Here is a 23706-nt window from a genome sequence, read left to right as displayed (position 1 = left end):
AGCCAGTTTAACAAATAGCAAACCCTCGGGAATGTTTTTGTATTGGTTTGTTTGTTTTTTTCATTTAAAGGCATTCAAAGAAATCCTTGCTAAAAACTGGGAAGTCAAGCAGATAGCCAACTGGAGGTTGACTACATCTCTGGTAACTTAAAAAACAACACAAACAACACAAAAAACCTAGCATTGTCCTCTGCAAGTTTTAAATTTATTGCCTGCGGTTCTTGGTATTAGGACTCAAGTGTATGGAAAATAATTTTGTATGAACAAAACTAGCTTCCTTATCTGCCCTCAGAATCTGCAATTTATGTCAGAGCCAAGTCGCATGTAATGCATCCAGTAATCATTGTGCATTGTGTCTGAACAGGGAGGCTCCATTCCTAAGTATTTTGACTTATGTGCCTTAGGGATGCATCTTCTCCATGAATGAATCCTATTCTTATTTGAAAGAGCTATTAAGTGCTATCCTTCCCTGCCACAAATAATCCCATAAATTTATTATGCATTGCATAAAGCAGTGGTTCCCAATCAGCTATGTGGAACCCCTGTTTTTCAAAAGCCAAACCATGGGAATGTTAGTATCTTTGTGGTAGTTTGTGATATGTGAATGGTACCACCACACCCTCCAACATGTTCCAGTGCAAAACCAGGGTGCACGTCTTCTGGGTCGCGTTCCTGCATGAGTCACACTCATTTTGGGTGGACCATGCTCTCACCCATTTGTATTATTGATTGACACAAAGTTTGAGTGCTTGAGTGCTCACTCTCCACTCCATTCATACTAAAGGTATGTGATACACACACTTTTCCTGGATCATTTGTCCTCTGTGAAGGTGTTGGCAGGAAATAGTCAACATTTAAAAACCTTTGGTGGGAAGGGTTGCATTACCTTAACATGAGTCAGCTGTGGGTTTTTCTTAATTATTATTTTTCTTTCTTCTATGAGGAAAAAGTCTTGCTGTTTCATGTGGGTGTTCTGAGCAGCCAAGTAGCATTCCTGAGGACAGAATGCCCCTTGAAATGATGCACCATACCCAAGGGCATTCTTGAAACAGCAGCAAGACTTTTTCCTTATCAAAATGAGACAATAATAAAGGGAAAACCCATGATTACCTCTCCAAGGGAGAAGGTATCCACCACCATCACCACCCCTGCCTTGAAAGGTCTAAGAATTCCCACCATCACCCTGAAGATGAATCAATCTTCAGGAATGCCTTCACCCCTACAAAATGCTGAGAAAAGCTGGCAATAATTTTAGAAGCCTCTGTCACTATAATGATGTTTTGAATTATGATTCATGGCCCGTAAGTGGATTGTTTGAAACCTGATGTGAATTGCAGCAACAGCACTACTTCCATTTTTGTTTGTTAACGTTTTTAAAAAACAAAAACAAAGAAAAGATAAGAGAATGTCCCAGTCCATACAAAATGACATCTGTTTAATAAACCATAGTTTGTTAAGCCACAAATGATTGGGTACAGTGCCTGAGCACTTGAGCATCCTTGTGGGCACATTTCCCTCTTTACATGAGACCAAGAAGCATGTGGGGCAGAGTTCATATGTCTTCTGTTGCTACTTTCCTGGGAATATTGGAAGTGGCTCACTCTCAGCAAATAAACTGCTCAAGTCTGAGAGATTAGCTACATGCCTTGAAAATTTCTACCTGGATATTATCACTGAAGTACACTTCAAACACACACACACAAAAACAGAAGGTCAAAGCCAACAGTGATTTACTGAAGGATAGATAGTAGTGCTTTCCAGAATTCCCAGTGCAGTTTGAAAGCACACATTCTTCTTCAGGGGAAATGTTACATGTTTTATGCTTGTCGTAGGGCAGAAGCTGCTTCTACATTTTTCAAGTTTTTATTACCCAGAAAGAGAATGTCCGAATACCAAAAGCATACAAGAAAGAAGAAAAAGTATATTGTGTCAAATCTTCCCCCTTACCCAGAACTTAGCTGACTTTGGAATAGGAAAAGTGCTGATAAAATATTTTTACAAGCTTAAAGTCCAGAAATGGAAATATGGTTTTGATTTTCCCAAGGAGGAATGGCTAACACTTTTCAAAGTATGGGAAAAGAGATAAAGCTGCAACCAATTATGTTAATATAATCTTGAATCTGCACTCAGAACACAACTGTCGTTGTTTGTTACAATGTAAAGTGTCTGAACCCACATTATTCTGTACAGTTTTGCCATATTTGCTGTATTTGTCTACAACTAGAGAAGCTCCAGGTCCCAAAAGATCCCTAGGCAAAAATTAAGATTTAAAAACCATTGTTTTGCTCTTCTGCTTGCTTCTACACATCTAAACTATAGCACTATGTAGCCACTTTAGAGCAATTCAAATATAAATCTGGTCTCCTTTCTGTTGTTCAATAACAACGCCCCGTTAAGACTCAAAACATTTTTTGCTTATCAATGCTGTGCTTATTTGTCTTCTCCTTGACATTTTCTATCTAATTTTTAAAATGCAATCTTTTCACCTGTTTAATTCCTCTGAGTCTCCATGCTTTGCAGCACTCTGATTTGAAAACCAGGCAGAAGTTAATGAAAAGTATACGTTGTGTTTGCCAGTTCATCTGATTCTCATTAAAGTTCTGAATTCTTTTGGAATGTTACGCAGTTGCAGAGAGATATTGTTGTAATACTAGGCTCTTGGACAATGTCACAAAATGGTGAACTGACATCATGCTTGAAGAGGTAACAAGTTCAACATCTCTAAGAGCAGGCATAGGCAAACTCCAGCCCTCCAGATGTTTTGAGACTACAACTCCCACCATCCCTGACCACTGGTCCTGTTAGCTAGGGATGATGGGAATTGTAATTCCAAAACATCTGGAGGGCTGGAGTTTGCCTATGCCTGTCTAAGAGGCTTCTGTTGAACCACAGCCACATACTTACTGTTCTCCTTTACATAATTCACTGTTATCTTTTTGTAGGATCTCTATTCTTTACAGCACTTTACTGTTAGCTCTGGTTGTTGTTGTTTTTTGCTTATTGGCTAATAATAATAATAATAATAATAATAATAATAAATTTATACCCCGCCCATCTGGCTGGGTTTCCCCAGCCACTCTGGGCGGCTTCCAGCAGAATATTAAAATACAATGATTAATCCAGTATTAAAAGCTTCCGTAACAGGGCTGCCTTCAGATGTCTTCTAAAAGTCCGACAGTTGTTTATTTCTTTGACATCTGATGGGAGGGTGTTCCACAGGGTGGGCACCACTACCGAGAAGGCCCTCTGCCTGGTTCCCTGTAACTTTGCTTCTCGCAGTGAGGGAACCGCCAGAAGGCCCTCGGCGCTGAGTCCTTAAAAGCTCAAAGTTACTTAAAAGCTCAAAACATTTCAAGTAACAACATTTCCGTTTGCAATGCATTATACACACACAGTGTGCAGTTGATCTCTTACATTCGTGTGCAGTGATCACAGCATTACATAGCTCTGAGAGACTGAAATCATTGTCTTATTCACAGAGGAGCTATTGTAAGACCAAATGGCCATATCACTCTTCCAGAGGGCATCAGCTGTCCTAATGAGTTCCAACTGTGATATCGAGTCTAAGATTACGTATTCACTAAAAACTGCTCCGGAGGGAAGAATAAGACTTTTAGATATAGCATGACTGGAACAATGAAAAGGCCTTATCTACTGCATGCCCTATCACAGCTCAAACCTACATGATAAATGCAGCAGGAACTTGTCCTGCATTTGTATCTGATTCTTTGCTGTTCAGCAGATCAGAAGTGAACCTCATGTATACACAGCTGACTAGCTTGGGAGAAAAGCCGTCTCAAGGCTTTATAAGGATGTTTCCACTGTACTTTCCACTATGATAAATGACAATGATAAATTACTTCCCTCCCACCCACATTACCCTAATTTTTTTAATTTTTTTTGAAAGATCTATGCAATTACCGGTATATATTCCCACTATGCTGACTGACTTCAGGTTGCGTTTTCACCACTGACAATACTAAAAGAAAAGTGTGTCTGTCTATATTTTCTCTGAAAAAATTATTTGCTTATTTACTATACAGATATATAGCCCATGCATACTTACTATCCCAGGTGGTTTATGATAATTAAAATCACAACAGTAAAATACAGCAAGAGTAACATCCAAGGCTACAAACCCAGCCTGCTTTATGGAGGCAGTGGTAAAAACACCTCAAGAAACCCTCACTGGATTCAGAAAATCTAACTAATTACTGGCCAGTTGCCAGTCTCACCTTCTTAGGCAGTGTTCTTGAATGGGTAATTGCAGATGAGATCTAGGTGCTCTTGGAAGAAACTGATTCTATAGATCCATTTCAATTGGTTTTGTTTAATTTTCCCTAGATCCCCAGTAGTAAATGTTGAAATCTTACTGGGAAACAAGGAACAGTTATTCTCACCTCCCCCCACCCCCGGCCATGTTTTAGTTTCCAAATAGACATGACATAGGTTTCTAATTATCAGGGTACGTTGATCTCTTGACTTTCTCTAGAATGGTGAAAAATGAGTATAACACTGCAGTCGTGCTACTTTATTAGCACCACAGCTAATGGTGCCATTTATAATTTAATTGTTTACTATCCTGGCACTGTAGAATGCGTAATCTTTTGAATAATTATTTGGAACCATTTCAATCACAGGCAAAAAATTAGCAGTTAATCATCTGCCCTGATTTCTGCTTTCTCTTCCATACATCATCAATATCCGTGATATTTTCTTAATAGTCTTACGTTGTTTAACTTGTTTTTTGCTGCTCTCTTTTTGAGTGGCTGGAGCAGGAAGAGTTATTTGTTATTTTTGTAAAGTTCAAAGAAGCTGAAAGAAGACTGCTCTTTCACTAAACCTCTGCAGGCAGTTTTGGTTAATTCAGGTGGATAATGTGGTTAGTCCTATACCTCTCAGATGACTGGGGTGCAGCTGTAATCATCTGAAGTTGCCCTGAACCTCCTTCCTTGCTAAAGCTGCCATTGCCACTATTGCTCACTATAAATAGTTAAAACTAAAATAAAACAATAATAGTGATGTTCAGGGGTAAGTGCTGATTATTATATGCCTAAAACTAACTGCACCTCACACACATGAGGGAGAAGTATCAACAGGCTATGGGAATTCTAAGGTTTGTAGAAGTATGAAAACAATTTTTTTTGGGGGGGGGGACCTAAGTAGACCCTTCACCCCTAGATCAGTCCAACAAGAACTGAAAATGCTCGGCAGCCACAGAAAGAAAAATGTTTAATTATTTTTATTTATTTTTTCAAAACCCTGAAAACTAAGGGGAATGTAATGTAGTGTCCTATAACAGGAGCACACTATGCTGCAACATTTTGTTGTACGTTCCACTTGTCGTGCAGCTTCAAATGACTAACTAGTTTGGGGGTCAATATGATTTAATGAGATAAATAGATAATTCTGTAAGATACTTATAATAACCAATTTGTATGTCTTTTACTGGATCTGACAGCTTGAGCCAGGGCTTTTTTTCAGTTAGAATATCCATCTGTTAACAAGAAAAAAGATTAATATCTTATTTCTGAAAGATCAGAGGATTGCTTTTTATCAATAATACTTTATGTGCTGTCTCCTTTATTCTGAATTTGAATCAGTGACCCATCACTTAATATGAACAAATGGAGCTGTCAAGTGTAAAAACTAGCACAAAAGGAAACTGTTGAGCCCCACAAGCAGCACTCTTTATTTTATTCAGAGAGAAGGCTGGTGTGTGTGTGTGTGTGTGTGTGTGTGTGTGTGTGTGTGTGTTTGCATACTGATTATTTGGGAAGGGGGAAAAAAAACTAATGCAAGAGCAAGTGTTATCACGTGCCAGTGACTGACTTGAATGGGAAGGCATGCAAACACAGCAGAGACACACAGGTAGCAATACTGTAAAGATATGAATCCACACATTTACAGATGCAGTGTATGAGCATGCAAGACATGGTTTTAAACATCAATATCATGTGCTTTTTGAAAAGCAGGATGCAAAAAGTAAGGTTTTTTTTTAGGTGCAGTGACCTTTCAAAATCCAACAGAGTACCTCTCAGGCAAATATATATATATGGATTGTTCCACTTCCAAATGTCATTGCCCTATTGTAATATTACACTGCAGTACCACTGCCATTGGGCAATACATGAGATGCACTGCATTTAAGGCCTCCTTGTTTGCTGTTACAACAAGCCTAATTGCCATTGATATGTTTAATCTATGCAACATTCAAGACTCAAGTCATGCAGTTTGCATGTACTGGGCCATTAAAGAGCAACTGATCATGCAGATGCTGTCCTCCCCACCCCCACCCCCAGCAAGCTGTGTGTTAGTTAGCCGAAGAAATAGCAGAGTTGGGTGGTGGAGGTTATAGGAGGTGTTATGTCACACAGGAAAAATGTGTCTATTTTGAAAAAACAGAGGTCGGGGGGGAGCAGACAGATGGGGAAGAATTGTTTGGAGCAAGGGTTCTTGGGAAGAAGGGTGGAGCCAGCACTCCAGGCATAGGCCATGCAGGGCAGAGATGTCTGGGAATCCAATGCTGGGCTGCTGTGAAGAACAAGATCCTCCTGAGATGTGAATGCTGTGAAATCTCTCTTTTGAAAGCTTCCAGTGTAAAGGTAAAGGGGTAAAGGGACCCCTGACCATTAGGTCCAGTTGTGGCCAACTCTGGGGTTGCGGCGCTCATCTTGCTTTATTGGCCAAGGGAGCCGGCATACAGCTTCTGGGTCATGTGGCCAGCATGACTAATCCGCTTCTGGCGAACCAGAGCAGTGCACAGAAACACCATTTATCTTCCCGCCGGAGCGATACCTATTTACCTACTTGCACTTTGACATGCTTTCGAACTGCTAGGTTGGCAGGAGCAGGGACCGAGCAATGGGAGCTCACCCCATCACGGAGATTCGAACCGCCGACCTTCTGATCGGCAAGGCCTAGGCTCTGCGGTTTAACCCACAGTGCCACCCGCATCCCTAGTGTACACATGTGTAAATAAATACCGCTTCCAGTGTACACATGTGTAAATAAATCATATTTCATAGATGCTGCAGACTCCGCCGCACCTCATTTTCCCCAAAGAAACACCCTGGTTGAGTGTCAGTACCCCTTGGTATCTTGTGCACTGCTCAGCATAGGTTGGGGTGGCCAGTAACAGTATTTTACCTTTTCTGGCATTTTAGAAAGCTTACAAAAAACTATTCACAAAAAGACAAAAACAAAAAACAAAGCATACTTAAAATAGCACAGAAGACCCAGCTACATCCCAAAATCCCTTGCAAGCAGACTGACACCTCACTTCTTTAGGAAGACTAATAATGAGGAGCACTGATGAATTTCTTCTGGTACCAAAGCTACAGAGCCAGAACTGTAAAGGTCCGGCTCTTTGCAGAACTTTAAAGTTACTCTGGAAGGTGAGAACAAGGTTTTAACATGCAACAGTTAAAGAGAAATGGTTCTGCCAGAACTGACAAACTTTTCGAGAGTATTTCAGGTTGCATTTTTGAAGTTGAATGCTTAACATTATCATTGTTTCCATACGGTTGCCATTCCTTCTTACCAGCTGCATATTCAGAGTTGCAACAAATAAGCCAAGTTGTCTTTAGATAGAATAGACAGATGTTCCAGCCAGTTTCAGAGGCAATAGCAATAATGTAAATGTGTTAGTCAATAATGTTTCTTAAATAAGCTCTGTGCACTTCAAGGAATTGCATGTGTTTATCTAGAACTAGCAGAAACGCCTCCAAATGCTAACTGGTGACCTCCCTGTCAAAGCGAAGGAATATCAAGCTAATTACAATTATGACTGCCATTCAGTTATTTATGCATTAATGAGCGAGTGAAATTACAATGAAGTCACTTGTTAGCATTCTAAGTGGCATTGTGCACAAAGTCATTGCCTACAGAAGATGCATAATTGCCATCAGTTGAAACATCCATGGGTGGAGGTGGGGAGGGATGAAACAAGTACAGAATTACTAACAAATATACTGCCAATTTCTCTTCAGAATTTCTCATTTCAGGATGACAATAGTTCTGGCCTCACCACCACTCCAGTTTAATGAGGAAAGAGAGTTGCTGTTAAATATCAGACACAAAACAACATCTTGGGAAGGAGGTGGATGAGAAGGGAGATGCTGTGAGGAATAATAGGTGTAACAGCACTGGCTGGCTATACACATTAACAGTTTCTAGCCTGTTTGCCCTAAGTATGTGCAAAAAGAAGGGCATGCGAACAATGAAAAAATAAGTGAGACTCTATATCTTTATCACAGCAACACTTCTATTCTCCACCAGCTCCTTTAGCTCATCTACTAGAGTCATCTAAGTTTTTTAAAATGCATTTTTTCCTAATTTGCATAGGAAATGTAACAGTTTCAATTGCAGAAGCTTTTGACGGCTGAAGGTGGGAGGGTGCAGAATCTTATGACTGAACCTCCGAAACACAGATTCTGCAAACTGTCATATATCTAAACCACTTTCTGTAAAACACCAATTTTGTGACATACGAAACATGAATTTCTATTGCATGGCATGATACACTCATTCTTCAAAGACTACCTTGGAAAGAACAAACATTCCTCAAAATGTGTAGACCTGGAGCATTTTTGTTTCTTTTTACAGATATGAGCACTTCACAAAACTGCTAACTGACCGAAATGTGTCTGGACTGAATATCAGTATTTGTCAACATTATGACTTTAGGATTAAACTCCAAAATATCCTTACTTTTGACGGTGGCTGTCCGGGTACAGTTGTAAAGGATAGCGAGTTCCCCAAATACCTTGCCAGGTCCCATGGTGCACAGTTTCACACCTTCCTTTGTCACTTCAACCTTTCCATCTGTGAACAAAGAACAGTTCCATATCACAAACTTTTTATATTTAGAATTTGTCCTGCATAACATTTCATGAACATGAACTGCTGTAACAGGAGTGGGGAATTTGTGGCCCTTCAGATGGTGCTTCCATCATTCCTGACTATTGACCATGCTGGCTGGGGGTGATGGGAGTTGGAGTCCAACAACATCTATATGATCACAGCTTCCCCATCCCTGCCCTCTCACATTGCATAGATGGCGAAGAAATCAATGTTGCAATGATGCCATGCTTTACAGTGTAAGTATGCTTTGTTTTTCGTTTGTTTAATCTTTCAATTTGTAGTTGAGGGAGGCACTTCCACATACATATACATTCTACATATCCAGAAATGAGCCTCAAGTGGTATAAAACCAAAAGCGGATAAGCTTATAAGATTGGGTAACTGTGTGTTAAACAACCAACAAACGTAGACACTAATTCTTAAAGTTGCAAAATTCTTAGGGAGACCAGATTGAATGGTAACAGTTCAGGGAGAAAGAGAGCCAAACAAGGCTGATATCTCAGCCTAGCTGATTGAGTGACCCCAGCGATCCCAACTCTCCCTCTGCTGTTGCAATGGTGAATGGCAGCTGAAAAGTGACCATTGAGGGAGTGGAGTCAAGTGCAGCTAGACTGAGCAGAACCAGTCTAGCTGTCCCTTTTTCTACTGTTTCTTAAGAGCAGCCTTTCCACCAGGCTGCAGCAGAGCCTGCAGCACTTTCTCAGCAGAGTCCGTGGAATGGGCCCTAGTTCCCACCCCCACTCCCTAAATAAACATATTCCTTGGCTGCCAAAGATGTAGACTCATAGTGTAAGAATCTGGATACATCATTTGGGAATTACTTTTTACTAATTCCAGGGACTGTAGTAAATAAAACAGACATTGAAAAAGTCTAGCCTCCCACTTTTTTTCTGAACTTGAAAAGATTGGACACTGACGTCTTCCCAGAAAGCACAAAACTCACATATTTTTTAGTTAAATGTCATGATACTCAGTTCAGCAAGCCCTTTTCTTATAAAGCAATCTAAGCAACTAATTTTGGTCATTTTAAAAGGGGGAAAATCCTAATCCTTGTGACCATTCATCCATGAAGAAAGACGCTGTTCTCAAAAGAAATTATTTTGACCCATTTCCATTGCATAATTTGCATTTTACATTGCATTTGCATTCAAAACAATTAAACTAGTTTTGTCATGTCTTTAAATTAAATTAAACTAATTTTATCATGTCTAAAATGAGGCATTTCATATCTAGAGGCAGAAAGAAGCCATGGCCAATCTGTCTACTTCAAAGTGGCATGATACACCAATGTATTTGTATGCCTTAGGCTTGACGACCAGAAATGCAAGTTCCTTAGAGCCCACTTAATGGGGAGTTGCCCAATCACCACCCCTTTCTGAGCAAAAATATTTTTTTTTTAGTAAATATGTTCTGTAGTTCTTCATAATTGAGGGAATTAATGTTACATCTGTGTAGACTTCAAAGACCTGTGACCTCCCAACCAACCAGCAAGTCTGGGTTTTCAGGCACTTACTAAATATATAATTATCCACCACTGCAAGAGCAAATCTATACCAATCACAAGAAATTGGTGGCAGATATGTTGCAACAGGTAGCCATGGAACATTTCCATCTTTACAAAATTGAGTAACCCAGGTAAATTCAAATACACTGGGAGATCATTTCTGAAGCTATATATATTTTAGAGAGTCTCCAGACTGCACTTACAGAAACACTGTGTACACAAGGAAACACTTGAGTACATGCAAGACCAAAAGGGTTCTTGGGTGAAGCATCAATGTGCTTAATGGCAGCCACATGTTCAAAGGTCTTTCCACAAAATGCAAGGTAAGGATGCCCCTTATCAAGCACTGAATAGCACCAGCCATTGCTTGCTGGATAATTCATGTGTGCAACCTCTGTCTTATGAATTTCCCAACCTCTATGTCTTACCAATATTATATGGCCACACCAGGGCAAGATTGTCTGAGTACATAACACAAATCCTGGCTCAGCTGCTAGGCTACAAATTAGTTTTCAGGCCCAATTCAAAGTGCTGGACCTCATGCATCTCAGGATCCCAATACTTCAAAGACCACCTCTCCTCATATTAACTGACCCAGAACCTGCCATCGTCATCATAGGCCCTTCTCTGTGTGCCTCCCTCCATGGAAGGGTCCAGAGGCTGGCAACATGAGAACGGACCTTTTCAATGGTGGCTCCCTGTTTGTGGAATGCTCTCCTCAGGGAGACTCACCTGTCACCATCATTGCATACATTTCAGTACTAGGCAAAAACATTTCTTTTCTGCCAGGCCTTTGGCTTTTGATTATCTTTTTTTTTTTAATGATATTTATTGAAAATTTTTAAAATTACAGAGAAAGACAAAGCAGAGAAAGAAAAAAGAAACAAAAAAGAGAAAAAGAAAACAAACCACATCCAACAATACGAATTCAAAAAACAAAAATACACCACAAACATATAAAAATAAAACCAACATTCTCAAATCTTCAACTTTCATTACCTTCTTTCTTTGACCTCCTCCTCCTCCCTTTTTTTGTATCCCAGTTATTAATTATCGCAGCAAATCCTTTCCATATTTCATAATATTCTGTCATTACATTACCTTAATCTATTTTCATCTTATCTTATAAAAAACCTTAAAACTTAAATCTTATTTTTACCCACTTCTCATAACCATAATATTCTTGCCTAATTCTTTAAACATTTTTGCTAGAGCCAAGTAATTTCGTTCCAACATTTTTCTAACAGTCATCCATTTTATAAAACAATCCTAGTAATAATAATAAAAAAGAAATAGAAACAATCCAATCTTCATCCAGCGTCCCTTCCTCCTGGTCCCAGGTTTTGTCAGTCCTTTTTATCCCATCGATCTAGCGCATTAACCTGGTAACCTTATATCCGAGGCCCTTAAGTCCCTTCCATGTCCCTTCCGCAGCTCTTCTTCATATTTACCTTTCGCTCGTGGGAACTCCAGCTTGGTAATGTTTTTGACCCTTTTCAACAAATCAGCCCCTTTTCCATAGTCCAGACTAAACTCCATGTAGTATTTAAAGTCATGTTTCAGAATCCCTCCAAAATTGAGAGCCCCCACAGCTCCAAACATCTCACGGCCCATTGCCAGACTCGGAAAGTCCAAACATCCCTGCATAGGGGGGTCTATCCAACCCCCCATTTCCAAATCAGTCCAAACTTTATCTTTCCTAATCTGGCTTTTTCCAAGTTCATTTGTCAAATCCAAAAGCTCATGTTCCTGCTGGGCCGCAGCTCCCTCCATCTCTGGCGCCCAAGATTGCGCAACATCCTCTTCTCTCTTGGCTTTTGATTATCTGTAGCTTCCTTGAGTGGATGGGATTTTTAAAAATCCTGCCTTTTAAAAATATGAACACTATCTATCTATCTATCTATCTATCTATCTATCTAGTTTACATTGTAACGTATGTGTTTAGTGTTGTAAGTCGCTTTGCACTTTTGTAAGAAAAGCAACCAATAAGCTTAATTTGGGGGGGGGTAGCAATAACCCCATCAGTTATTCGGTATAGCAGCTGTCTCCCCGCCTTGCATAGATTCACTAGGCAGAGTACATTCAAACTATATGGGCACACTAAGTCTATGCACAATTTGTCTGCCCATAGTAATTATTCCTGTAGTGAGAGCCTGTCGCTTGAAGGCAGGGCTTACTGCTTGCACACACATACACATGCTTCATGTAAAGAATGTCTGAAGATCTCTGTAGGAAACTGATCAACTTTCTGATGATTAGATATGCATATTTCTACAGTTAACAGTAATTTGAAAGCACTCCAGTTACAATAGTTAGTACCCTGATCTCTTTAAAAATATGCCTGAGGGTAAAATAATCCTGCATTTTATATATATATATATATATATATATATATATATATATATATGAATCCTTGTTAGTTCATTTATTATATACTATTCTGCAAGTTCCAAAAATATGTTGTACCAGTCAGGAGTCAAGCCACCAGAACAGAGCTGCCGTAGGGCAATTTCTGCCATTGTAGAGCTGGGGGGGAGGGAGGGATAGATTTTCATTGCCTGCATCCTTACATTAGGCTTTCCAGATAAACAACAGAATTTTGCATAATTAAGGTCCCTTGTTTAAAACTGCCAGAAGCTTGGAACAAATGAATATAATCATTAACTCACTAAGTCAGGAGACTGCACAAATAATGTTGGACATCACAGGCCCCAACAGCACTCAGAGAAAGAAGAACAAATGAAAATAGCAATACAGTCACAAACTACCAGTAATGAACATTTTCATTAGGGAAGATACTATGTAGACTATTATTTCAGGATCCAGGTCCCAGGGAGAGCTGCTGCAGCTGCTGTATTTTGACTATTGAGAAATGCTGATGTTTCTGGCTTGGCAAAATAGCCAAAGAATTTCAAGGAAGGCAAATTATTTCAGTAAGGGATGGTGAATCTTCTTAAAGTATATGAAAGTATATGAACACCGCTACCTCCCCAAGAATTAAACAGCGCATGGAGTTAATCATGCGGTTTGCCCTCAAGTGGAAAATTTTTCTTTGCGAAATTCACAAGGAGGCAGATTCGTATCAAGTTGGGTATTTTGAAGGGCCTGCTAATATACTGGAAAGTGACATCTCTGTTCTACTCTATTTGGTGAAGTCTGCTTGCTCAATCCAAATAAAAGCTCTGATCCTCAAAAACCCTAACTCAATAGGGAGGCAAAATCACACATTCTCTTGTCCGCCACAGTGAAAGCAAAAATAAACTAAGGCCTGCTTTTTTCGGTTACGGTGCGAACATTTGGTACTTTTAGCACATTCAGTCCATCCAATTAAAAATTAAATAACATCCTTAGCCGAATTGCACTTGCGTTTCTCTCATAAATTGGTCTATAAACTAAACAGCCCTATCACATTCTCATTTATTGTAAGGATATTTTCCCCCTTCCAATAATTAAATGGCCATTTTCTACTTCTTGCAAGCAGGGAGAAGGAAAAACAGATTAACAGACTCTGAGAATGTCAGTCTTATAATGGCCAATAATCTAATGGTTTATTACTAACTTCCAGTTTTGCTGTTTAGGGTTAATATAGTTTTATGAAATCGAAACACTTACTGAGATCATTTTGATTCAAAAGCACCTTTATCAATATATAGCATCTTTATTCTGGTTGGATTAGCAAAATAATTCTACTAATGTTGCTGCTATAATACAGGCCTGTACAGCTTGTAACCCACAAAATTAGATGCAGTCTATCAGCTATGTATTGCTTCCTCACTGATAATGACAATTCCCCACTCTGCACTCAGGGGGTTTTTTTTGGGGGGGGGGGTGAAGGAGCATTTCCCTACATGCACGGATATTGGTTGCAATCTTGCTCTGAATGCCATCTTCAAGCCCAGACCAACAACTACATCAGACATGAACTTTTCAGTGATGACACTATCACTGTGGAACTGTCTTCTAGAGAAGTTTATCACTCTCAACTGTTTTTTAACTTTTCAGAAACTAACTCTGCACTTGTGTTGCTCTGAGCGTCACACCCAAAGTCCTGCCAGTCAAAATGGAAAAATTGGGGGAAGGGCTTTTTTCTGTGCCAACAACTCCCTGTTTGTAGGGGGGTTGCGTTCCAGGTTCTCAAATATAGAATTTTATGTGCTATAATGTGCTTACTCACACACATACAGAAATACAGATAGAAACCCTACTTTCTCTTGTCACCAACCTACTAGCTGAAGCAGCATAAAGTCTCCTCAGTTTAGTGACAGCTATTTTTCTTTTAGGAAGAAGCTCCACCCTGGAAAGAGTCTTGATTTGACACTGAGTATGCCTTGCAAAAACATTGTCTGAAATATAGAGATAGCAATAATCTAAGTTGATTCAAATCATCATAAGTAGGAAACATCTTATCTCCCATATGTGCAGATGATACTTCCACATTTACATCTTTCTACGTGTCCAAAGCTCACAAATCAGGGACTAGGCTTCTTTCACCATGTTTTTCCTGCATAGTCTGCCAACATTCCTGATAGACCTATTTAGTTCCTTTTCCAGAAATTTACTTGTACAAAAGAGATGGGACCTCACACACCCATTCCATCAGGGCCCCTGGCAAAATAGCAACTCTTGAGTCACCTTTATGTAATACATTTTTGGGGAGGAATGAGGGGGCGATACTCAGATAGCAATAAAGGTGCCATAGGCAGCAACACAGCATGGATGCCATGGGCATAAAAAAGGGTGCTGGTGCTCCGTACCTGTGAGTACTGTCACAAAAGGCCCACTCTTTATGCATGTTTTGCTGACATTTCTTCCACTTTTATTTTGTTCATTTTTTATTGCCTCTGACATCATTTATACTTAAGCAGCAGTCCAGAAGCCCCCTGATGTTTCAAAACCGTTCCATACATGGCATGTTAAGGAGGAATGAGTTCACTAAATGACGCACACAACTTGAGACTGAGTCCTGAGACTTTTAAGAGGTAACAATTTCAGATTTTTCAGCCCCCAAAGCTATATTACTGAAGGTACGCAAAGCTGAAATCTAATCTTATGAAGTCTAGAGGGGGAAAGGATTTACAATATATAAAGGAAATAGGAGAGCTGAGCCTCAAAATCTGCAGGCAGAAGCCTGGGGGCACATAACAGAATTGGCAGCTATCTGGGAATACATACAAACACACAGTTGTCTTGCTGTTGAAAAATTCTACTGCAAAGCTTAGATGAGAGGAGTGCACTAAAGATAGAGGTGAAGAAAAGTATTCGGGGGACACCAAATGCCCATTGAAGAGAGATGCTCTTCAGTAATTAGTAGATGGAAGGCAATATAAAAAGAAGAGTTTCTGAGAACTTGATATCACAATGATCTGCTTTATGATTCATTTATATTTTACTAAACGAGTGCAGAAAGAAGAAACACCATAGTGCATCTGCAGCAGCACAACCGCACGCTTTCATCTGCTCCAGCTGCAACAAAACATGTCTCTCCTGTATCGGTCTCTATGGCCACAGCAGGCAGTATAACCTTCCAACAGTTTGACTTCTCCCCCAAAGATGCATTCCTAAATTGTCTCCCAAGATAACAGATGCCAACAACTATGGGGAAGGGCTATAGCTCTGTGACAAAGCATCTGCTGTGCATGGAGAATATCCCAATTTCAATCCTTTGCACCTCCAGGCAGGGCTGAACAACTTTAGCCCAGGATAACAACTAAGGACAACCTTGCCCTGCAAATCCAAAGCTAATCACTGAGATCATATGGGGAAGCACTAACTGTAGCCCCCCATGGACCAGTAGCATGACTCACGCCAATATGGAGTTTTTGTATTTCATAGAACTCCCTCCCAACAAATCAGGCAGGCACTGTCTTTGCTCAGCTTCAGATGCCTGGTTAAAACTGTTTTATTCCAGGGCTCCTTTGCACCATGAATGCTGCTCTGATTATTTAATTCCCCAATTATTAATTTATGTTTTAAATGTTCTATATTGTTTGTTTTTATTTTGTCAGCTGCTTTGGGACTAAAATAGTGAAAAGCAGGGCATTGTATACATTGCAAAAATAAATAAATTCTCAGCACAATAAACCATAGTTCATAATGACATCCGAATGCAGCCAGTATGGCTTTGAATACCAGATGCTATGGCAGAAAGTTATTGTCACCTTTATAATTGGCCTGTGAGTGCTATTGAGGCATTAGCTGGTTGCTGTTAGGAATAGAATGGTAGACTAAGGAAATCTTGCTCTGACCTTTGCCCTGGCTATACTGTCATCTGAGGCCAGAGGTCATACTATGGCAATGCAAGCTATTGCTAGAAGAGATGCAAGTTCTTTCAGGCCTCCTGCAAATTGCCACAGGGAGCAGGCACACATTATGACCACTGATTTCAGAGAAGAGGAGGAGCCTTTGTGAAGTACAGTGGTACCTTGGTTCTCAAATTTAATCCGTTCTGGAAGTCCATGTCAGTATATGAGAACATCGCAGCTGCAACCAGCCAGCTGGTTGACATCACATGATGCGGTTATCTGTGGGAAAGAATTTCCCAGGAAGTTCACAGGCTAGGAAAGGCTCTGTGAAGAGTGTAATTTGAAACCTTCTGTTTGCGCATGTACAGGAAGTGTGTCTGACTTGCTAGAAGAACTGAACTGAAAGGACGTGTTTTTCTCTAGTGCTGTAGACAGAAATAAAAGAATGTAAAATAGACGTTTCTGTCTGTCTCCTTTTCCCTGCTAGGGAAGAAGCAGGAGGAGGGTGTGTGCATTTACCCACGCTTGGGAAAATGTCACCTATAAAAATCTCCCTGGTCTGTCTGGATGTCAGCCAGAGGAGGTTACCGGTATGCAAGCTCTGAGGACAGTGAGAAGGGCCAGCCTCTGTGGAGGGGGCTTGCAAACCAACAGTCCATTCCTAAACGAAAGCATTCCAAAACCAAGGCACGCTTTCCCATAGAAAGTAGTGCAAAATTGATTAATCCATTCCAGACTTTTAAAAACCACCCCTAAAACACCAATTTAACATGAATTTTACTACCTAACAAGACCATTGATCCATACAGTGAAAGCAATAAACACTGTACTGCAGTCACACAATCAATCAATCAGTTGCTGAACTGGGTTCCACACAGTCACAAAAACAAAAACACAAAATAAATAGCAAAAATAGACAGACCTCAGTGTAACACTCAAAACGGAAGTGTGGCACTCAAATCAGAAGCTTGACACTCAAAACGGAGCACATTTGGCTTCTGAAAAAAGTTTGCAAACCGGAACACTTACTTCTGGGTTTGCATTGTTTGGGTTCCAAGTTGTTTGAGTGTCAAGGCGTTTGAGAACCAAGGTACCACTGTACCATGAAGAGTGATGCCCAGTCCATTTAATTATCATGTTAAGCCTATTCCTATTCCTATTTTACTTGAAAACAAAAACTAGGAGGCAGTGACTGTCCTGTTCTAATTCAAAACATACACATAAAATCATTCCTTTTTGGAAACCCATTAAATACTAATGCAGTTGGTTAGAGCACGGTGCTGATAATGCCAAGGTTGTAGGTTCGATCCCCACATGGGACAGCTGGCATATTCCTACAATGCAGGGGGTTGGACTAGATCATGGGTAGGCAAACTAAGGCCCAGGGGCCAGATCCAGCCCAATCGCCTTCTAAATCTGGCCCCCGGATGGTCTGGGAATCAGTGTGTTTTTACATGAGTAGAATGTGTGTTTTTATTTATAATGCATCTCTGGGTTATTTGTGGGGCATAGGAATTTGTTCATTTCCCCCCAAAAAATATAGTCTGGCCCCCCACAAGGTCTGAGGGACAGTGGACCGGCTCCCTGCTGAAAAAGTTTGCTGACCCCTGGACTAGATGATCCTCAGGGTCTCTTCGAACTCTATGATCCTTTGGAGTGCCCCCTGATGTGGGTGTTAAATAACATGGAGGGCTACGGCCAGCCAGTTCAAATATTTATTTATCAAATTCATAACTCAAGCTATCTATAGACACATACAACCTACCTAATAAAAACATCCTGACATGAAATAAAGTAATTAATTAAAATAAACACTGTCATATTTGAACAATTGTTAATAAATGCATTCTACCTGGGTCAGATAGTTTTCCTACAATCCATTTTAGCTCTCTGATCCAACCTTAAGGGAGATCTTGGTGTTAACTCTTCATATATTAAATGCTTACTAGCCCTTTATACAATATCACATCAGCTCGTTTTCATAAAAATAAATGCATTTGTAACTAAAGGACAAAAGCACCCCTTGATTTATTTTGGAAGTACCTAGATTGATTATGTCACTCAAGAGATCTGATTACTTTCTGAACACTATCTCAAGTGTCTCTGATAATCACCTAAAAGACAAGATTCATTATGTTCATCAGTCCTAAACAGCTGTTGGATTATACCATTCAAATTTATATTTTAACCACAACAGCCATTCTTTTCCCTTTCGGAGTTATGCTCTTCATTTCCTGGCTTTTCAATGTGTCTTATAAATTTGTTGAAGGCTTTACAAATAAATAAATAAACCAGGCATTAGAAATTATAGCCCCATGAAATATTAGAGCTGACCATCCACGGCAACTTTAATTAATTCATTTTGTTACAATGGAGCACATGTTTAGTATTTGCTGTGCTGAACAAGGAGGGGAGAACACATTGCAGTCCCTCATTATGACGGACAATGAAACACGGCCAAAGGTGGTGATTATCCCTTTGACAAGGACAAGGACGTTCTTCTCACATTTATGGACAATCATGTTGGCAGAACAATGAATACATTTTAACTTATAGCAGATATGAAGTAGTTGCCCTGTTGTGTAACGTCTCAGATACCAGACAAGCAAACTTGGCAAAACATGCCAAAACTACAACTCTTCTAATCTCATTCTAAACCACTGAGCAGGATGGCTGTGGCTGGTAGGAGGAGGAGGAATTTAGAAAGAGATGGAGGGCCACATCTTAGCCCCCTCCCCATTGCACAAATCCCATCCAATAGTGTCTATGAAACTATATTTTACTCTGAGTAGACCCGCTGAAATTAATAAACATGACTAAATTAGGTCCAGTGATTTCAGTGGTTCTTCTCTGATTAAAACTTAGTCGAATACCACCGCCCCATATGTTGTTGAAACAGCACTACTAGATTTTATTGCCTCACATCTTGACACCTATTTTTTTATGTGATACAATGCATAAATACTGATCTATAATCACTCTTATTTTTCATTGTCCCTCTACAATGCGTGCAAAGAAAGCTGCTCCTTCGCTAAATACTGTTTTCACATGCTGTAAAATGGAGAGCAGAAAACAATTTGATAAGTTAAACCTTTGTTTCTGGGACGGAGTGCATGCCAGGCACAGGAAGTGATGACTTTACAACAGAGAGATCACCACCCAACAGTGAAAACGTAAGAGAGTTTAAAAAATATATATATCAGGAGGAACTGCAGGAGGTTGTGAGTGGGTGCTCACAAAGTCAAATTGTTAAACAGAAAAAGTAACTATTGATATTGTGTAGCAACAGTTGTATCCAGTGTATACAAGTTTTCAATCTCAGGTGTCTGAAACTAAGAAGGCAAATTCCATTTTAATTAAGTGTGCAACCAAGTATACATTGAACAAGCTTCACAAAGCAAACTTTTATACCAATAATGTTGCCATTTGTCATATTGCTAGTTAATCCAATACGTTTGATATTTAATATCTGAAATGTGTACTTTTTATTATCTTTTGATTTGTTTGTAACATTGACTTAATATTATTAAACATGTGATTTAACTCCAAGGACATCATGTGAATCTGAACACCACTGGCATTAAACAATGGAAACATTGTTCAGTTCAGTTCAGTTTCCTGACTATGGGAATCATTTACGATAAACATAAAAAAGCAATATCATTAAGACTGAGGCAAATTATCAGATTAGAGTATAAGGAGTTATTAAAAATCACTCACTCATCCTGTGCTAAGTTATACCATGCAACAACTTTCAAAGGCCTAACCCAGAGAAAACTGTATCATTTCCAACTGAATTAAGTAACTTGGAATAAAACATACTGATTTCATAAACAAAGTGTTAACACTGCAGCAAAAAAATACAGTGTTAGCAAAGGTCTAGGAAATTGCTACCAATCCAAGAAAAATATATTATCTAACAATGCTGAAAGTGATTTAAATTACAGAGGCTGGTGAAGATCAGAGAGTAATGCAAAGAATAGTACTTAATAGCCAGTATCGTATTGGAACAAAATCCATAAAACATGAACAATATACATTCTCAAAAATATGATTAAAGCTACTGTTGCTTCTAAGCCATGAACTTTCTACCCTATAACCAGCATGATATTTTGACTTCCTGTTTTCTTTTCTGCCCAGAGTTCTGTACCTTATCTTGATTTTTTTCTTAACTGTTTCCTATAGACAGCTTCCCCTGTAAATAGAAGCAATTGCCATAAGCTTCTGAAATAATAACATATTAATCAATTGCAAATGTGGCTTTCATTTATTATTGGTGAAACTGAGATAAGACTCACTTGAGGAAACTGTATTTTTTGTGATTTGACATATATTACCTTTAGATGCCATCTGATCTTCATCTATTTCAGGGTAGTGAGACAGAAACAGTGTTTCAGTAGCTGGTAGTGGGTCTTTCTTTCTTTCTTTCTTTCTTGAACTTAAATGACTTCGAAGCGTGGTAGATCACTGCCAGTTTTTGGTAGATCACAGCCTACTTGAGGTTGGACGTGCCTGCTTTAAACCATACAGCTATGGTGGCGGAAATGGGAGAAATAACACTCTAAATCAGGGATGTCCAACTCCCAAGAGATTGCAATCTACTCCCATTTGGGGGATGATAAAAGTTGTTGAACTTTTTTTAGGAGGGCAGACCAAAGTTGTTGAGCTTTTTTTAGAGGGGTAGAGCCAAAGTTGTTGAGCATTTGGGGGGGGGGGGCGAATTTGTGCGAATGAAGGGAAGAGAGAGGTAGCAGGGCCAGATGCTCTTTTCCCCTGTTGAGGCAAGTGAGCCCACAATCGACTAATATCACCCAGTGGTCAACCGGTTGGACATCCCTGCTCTAAATAATCTTCATTGAACTATCTCCCTACTTATTGATCTGAAGGGGAAAAGCTAGAGCATCTCCTTTGATTGCAGAAGGTCACAGGTTAAATCCCTGCCACCTCCAGGTAGGCCTGGGAGAAGACACTGCCTGAAACCCTGGAGAGCTGCTGCCAGTCAGAGTAAGGTAAAAAGGTAAATGACCCTTGGACGGTTAAGTCCAGTCAAAGGCGACTATGGGATGTGGTGCTCATCTTGCTTCAGGCCGAGGAAGCCGGTGTTTGCCCACAGACAGCTTTTCTGGATCATGTGGCCAGCATGACTAAACCGCTTCTGGCGCAATGGAACTCCATGACAGAAGCCAGAGCACACAGAAACACTGTCTACCTTCCTGCCACAGCGGTACCTATTTATCTACTTGCACTGGTGAGTTTTTGAACTGCTAGATTGGCAGAAGGTGGGACAGAGCAACAGGAGCTCACCCCATTGTGCAGATTCAAACCACGACCTTCTGATCAGCAAGCCCAAGAGGCTCAGTGGTTTAGACCACAGCGCCACCCGCATCCCAGGCAGAGTAGACAACACTGAGCTAGATGCGCCAAAGTTATGACTTGATATAAGACAGTTTCAAATGTATTTATGAACACACAAGTGAATTCATGCAATAAAATGTGTTTCTAAGATGTGCAGGCCCCAGTACATATGGCTTTAGAGTTCAAAACCAGCAGGCCAAACAGCTGTGATAATCCTGGTTGCTTATGTTCCTATTTCCCCATAGCCAATTAGGAAGTAGCCTGCAGCATTCTGCACAAGCTGAAGCTCCTGTACCACTTTCAAGCAAGGTAGGAATTTGTTCTATTTATTACAGTATTAATACAGTATTAATACAGTAATAATGGAAGACCGATGAAAAAGAACCCTAAAGAATAGAACTTAAGCAAGAGAGAGAAAACAAGTGATGAAGAGTAAGAAGTTGGACGTGATGAGATAACTGATGGTAGAACAAGGCATCCCGCCAGCCAAGATGGGACTACATTATTTGCATAGAGCTATGCTTATAATGCAGGACCTCAGTCTAAAGTGATGCTACCCATGCTTTGTAGCTGTGAATAAAGAAGCAACTGCTGCCAATTTAATTGCATGGAATACCTAAGTTTGCTGTTACCGCCAGATGAAACATGAAGCTGGGAACTGAATGCAAAGTGTAACACTCAGCTGGTAATAAGGAGAAACCTGCCTGTTGCCTGCAAGAAAGAAAGAAAAACCTGGTTTCCCATCACATTTGTGAAAGCTGCCACACACAATGAAAAGCTGGATGTCACAGTCCTAGATCATCAAAACGCAGGACACTCTTTTTCCGTAGCAATAAAGACGATGCACTGAGACTGGAGAGTTTCAGACAGTTAAGCATGTTGATGCTTCCCCGATTCACTGTTGTAATACTAACTCACACAGGTGGAGTAAAATATATGTGAAGATGCCCAGCTATTATCAGAGGAGGAAGGGCTTGCCTTACATTATGCTTTGGTCTGTGCCATCTACACTGACCCTAGTAGCTCTTTGGGGTATGCAGATGAGGCATACTGACATTCAAAAAACACTTTACCTCGAAATGCTGTAAATATGATCTCTAGTATTAGGGGATTGCGAAAGGCTGGGCTGGATGAATCCCAAGCCGGAATTAAGATCGTCGGAAGAAATATCAACAACCTCAGATATGCAGATGACACAACCTTGATGGCAGAAAGTGAGGAGGAATTAAAGAACCTTTTAATGAGGGTGAAAGAGAAGAGCGCAAAATATGGTTTGAAGCTCAACATCAAAAAAACTAAGATCATGGCCACTGGGCCCATCACTTCCTGGCAAATAGAAGGGGAAGAAATGGAGGCAGTGAGAGATTTTACTTTCTTGGGCTCCATGATCACTGCAGATGGTGACAGCAGTCACGAAATTAAAAGACGCCTGCTTCTTGGGAGAAAAGCAATGACAAACCTAGACAGCATCTTAAAAAGCAGAGACATCACCTTGCCAACAAAGGTCTGTATAGTTAAAGCCATGGTTTTCCCAGCAGTGATGTATGGAAGTGAGAGCTGGACCATAAAGAAAGCTGATCGCCAAAGAATTGATGCTTTTGAATTATGGTGCTGGAGGAGACCCTTGAGAGTCCCATGGACTGCAAGAAGATCAAACGTATCCATTCTGAAGGAAATCAGCCCTGAGTGCTCACTGGAAGGACAAATCGTGAAGCTGAGGCTCCAATACTTTGGCCACCT

General features: G+C 40.1%; 1 protein-coding gene across 4 annotated transcripts in view; it reads right to left on the bottom strand.

The window, feature by feature from the left end:
* Positions 1 to 23706, bottom strand: part of PRKG1 (protein kinase cGMP-dependent 1) — a 686067-nt gene that overhangs the window by 321338 nt on the left and 341023 nt on the right. For all 4 annotated transcript variants that reach the window (XM_081004551.1, XM_081004550.1, XM_081004552.1 and 1 more), the window contains one exon: positions 8713 to 8826. In XM_081004551.1, the coding sequence (XP_080860677.1) occupies positions 8713 to 8826 (114 nt within the window). The remainder of the gene's footprint in view (positions 1 to 8712; positions 8827 to 23706) is intronic.

This window comes from Podarcis pityusensis (assembly GCF_964106645.2).
Source record: "Podarcis pityusensis genome assembly, chromosome: 5".
Lineage (NCBI taxonomy): Eukaryota > Metazoa > Chordata > Lepidosauria > Squamata > Lacertidae > Podarcis > Podarcis pityusensis.
Note: the sequence above shows the minus strand (reverse complement) of the source record. Positions and strands in the feature narration are given on the sequence as shown.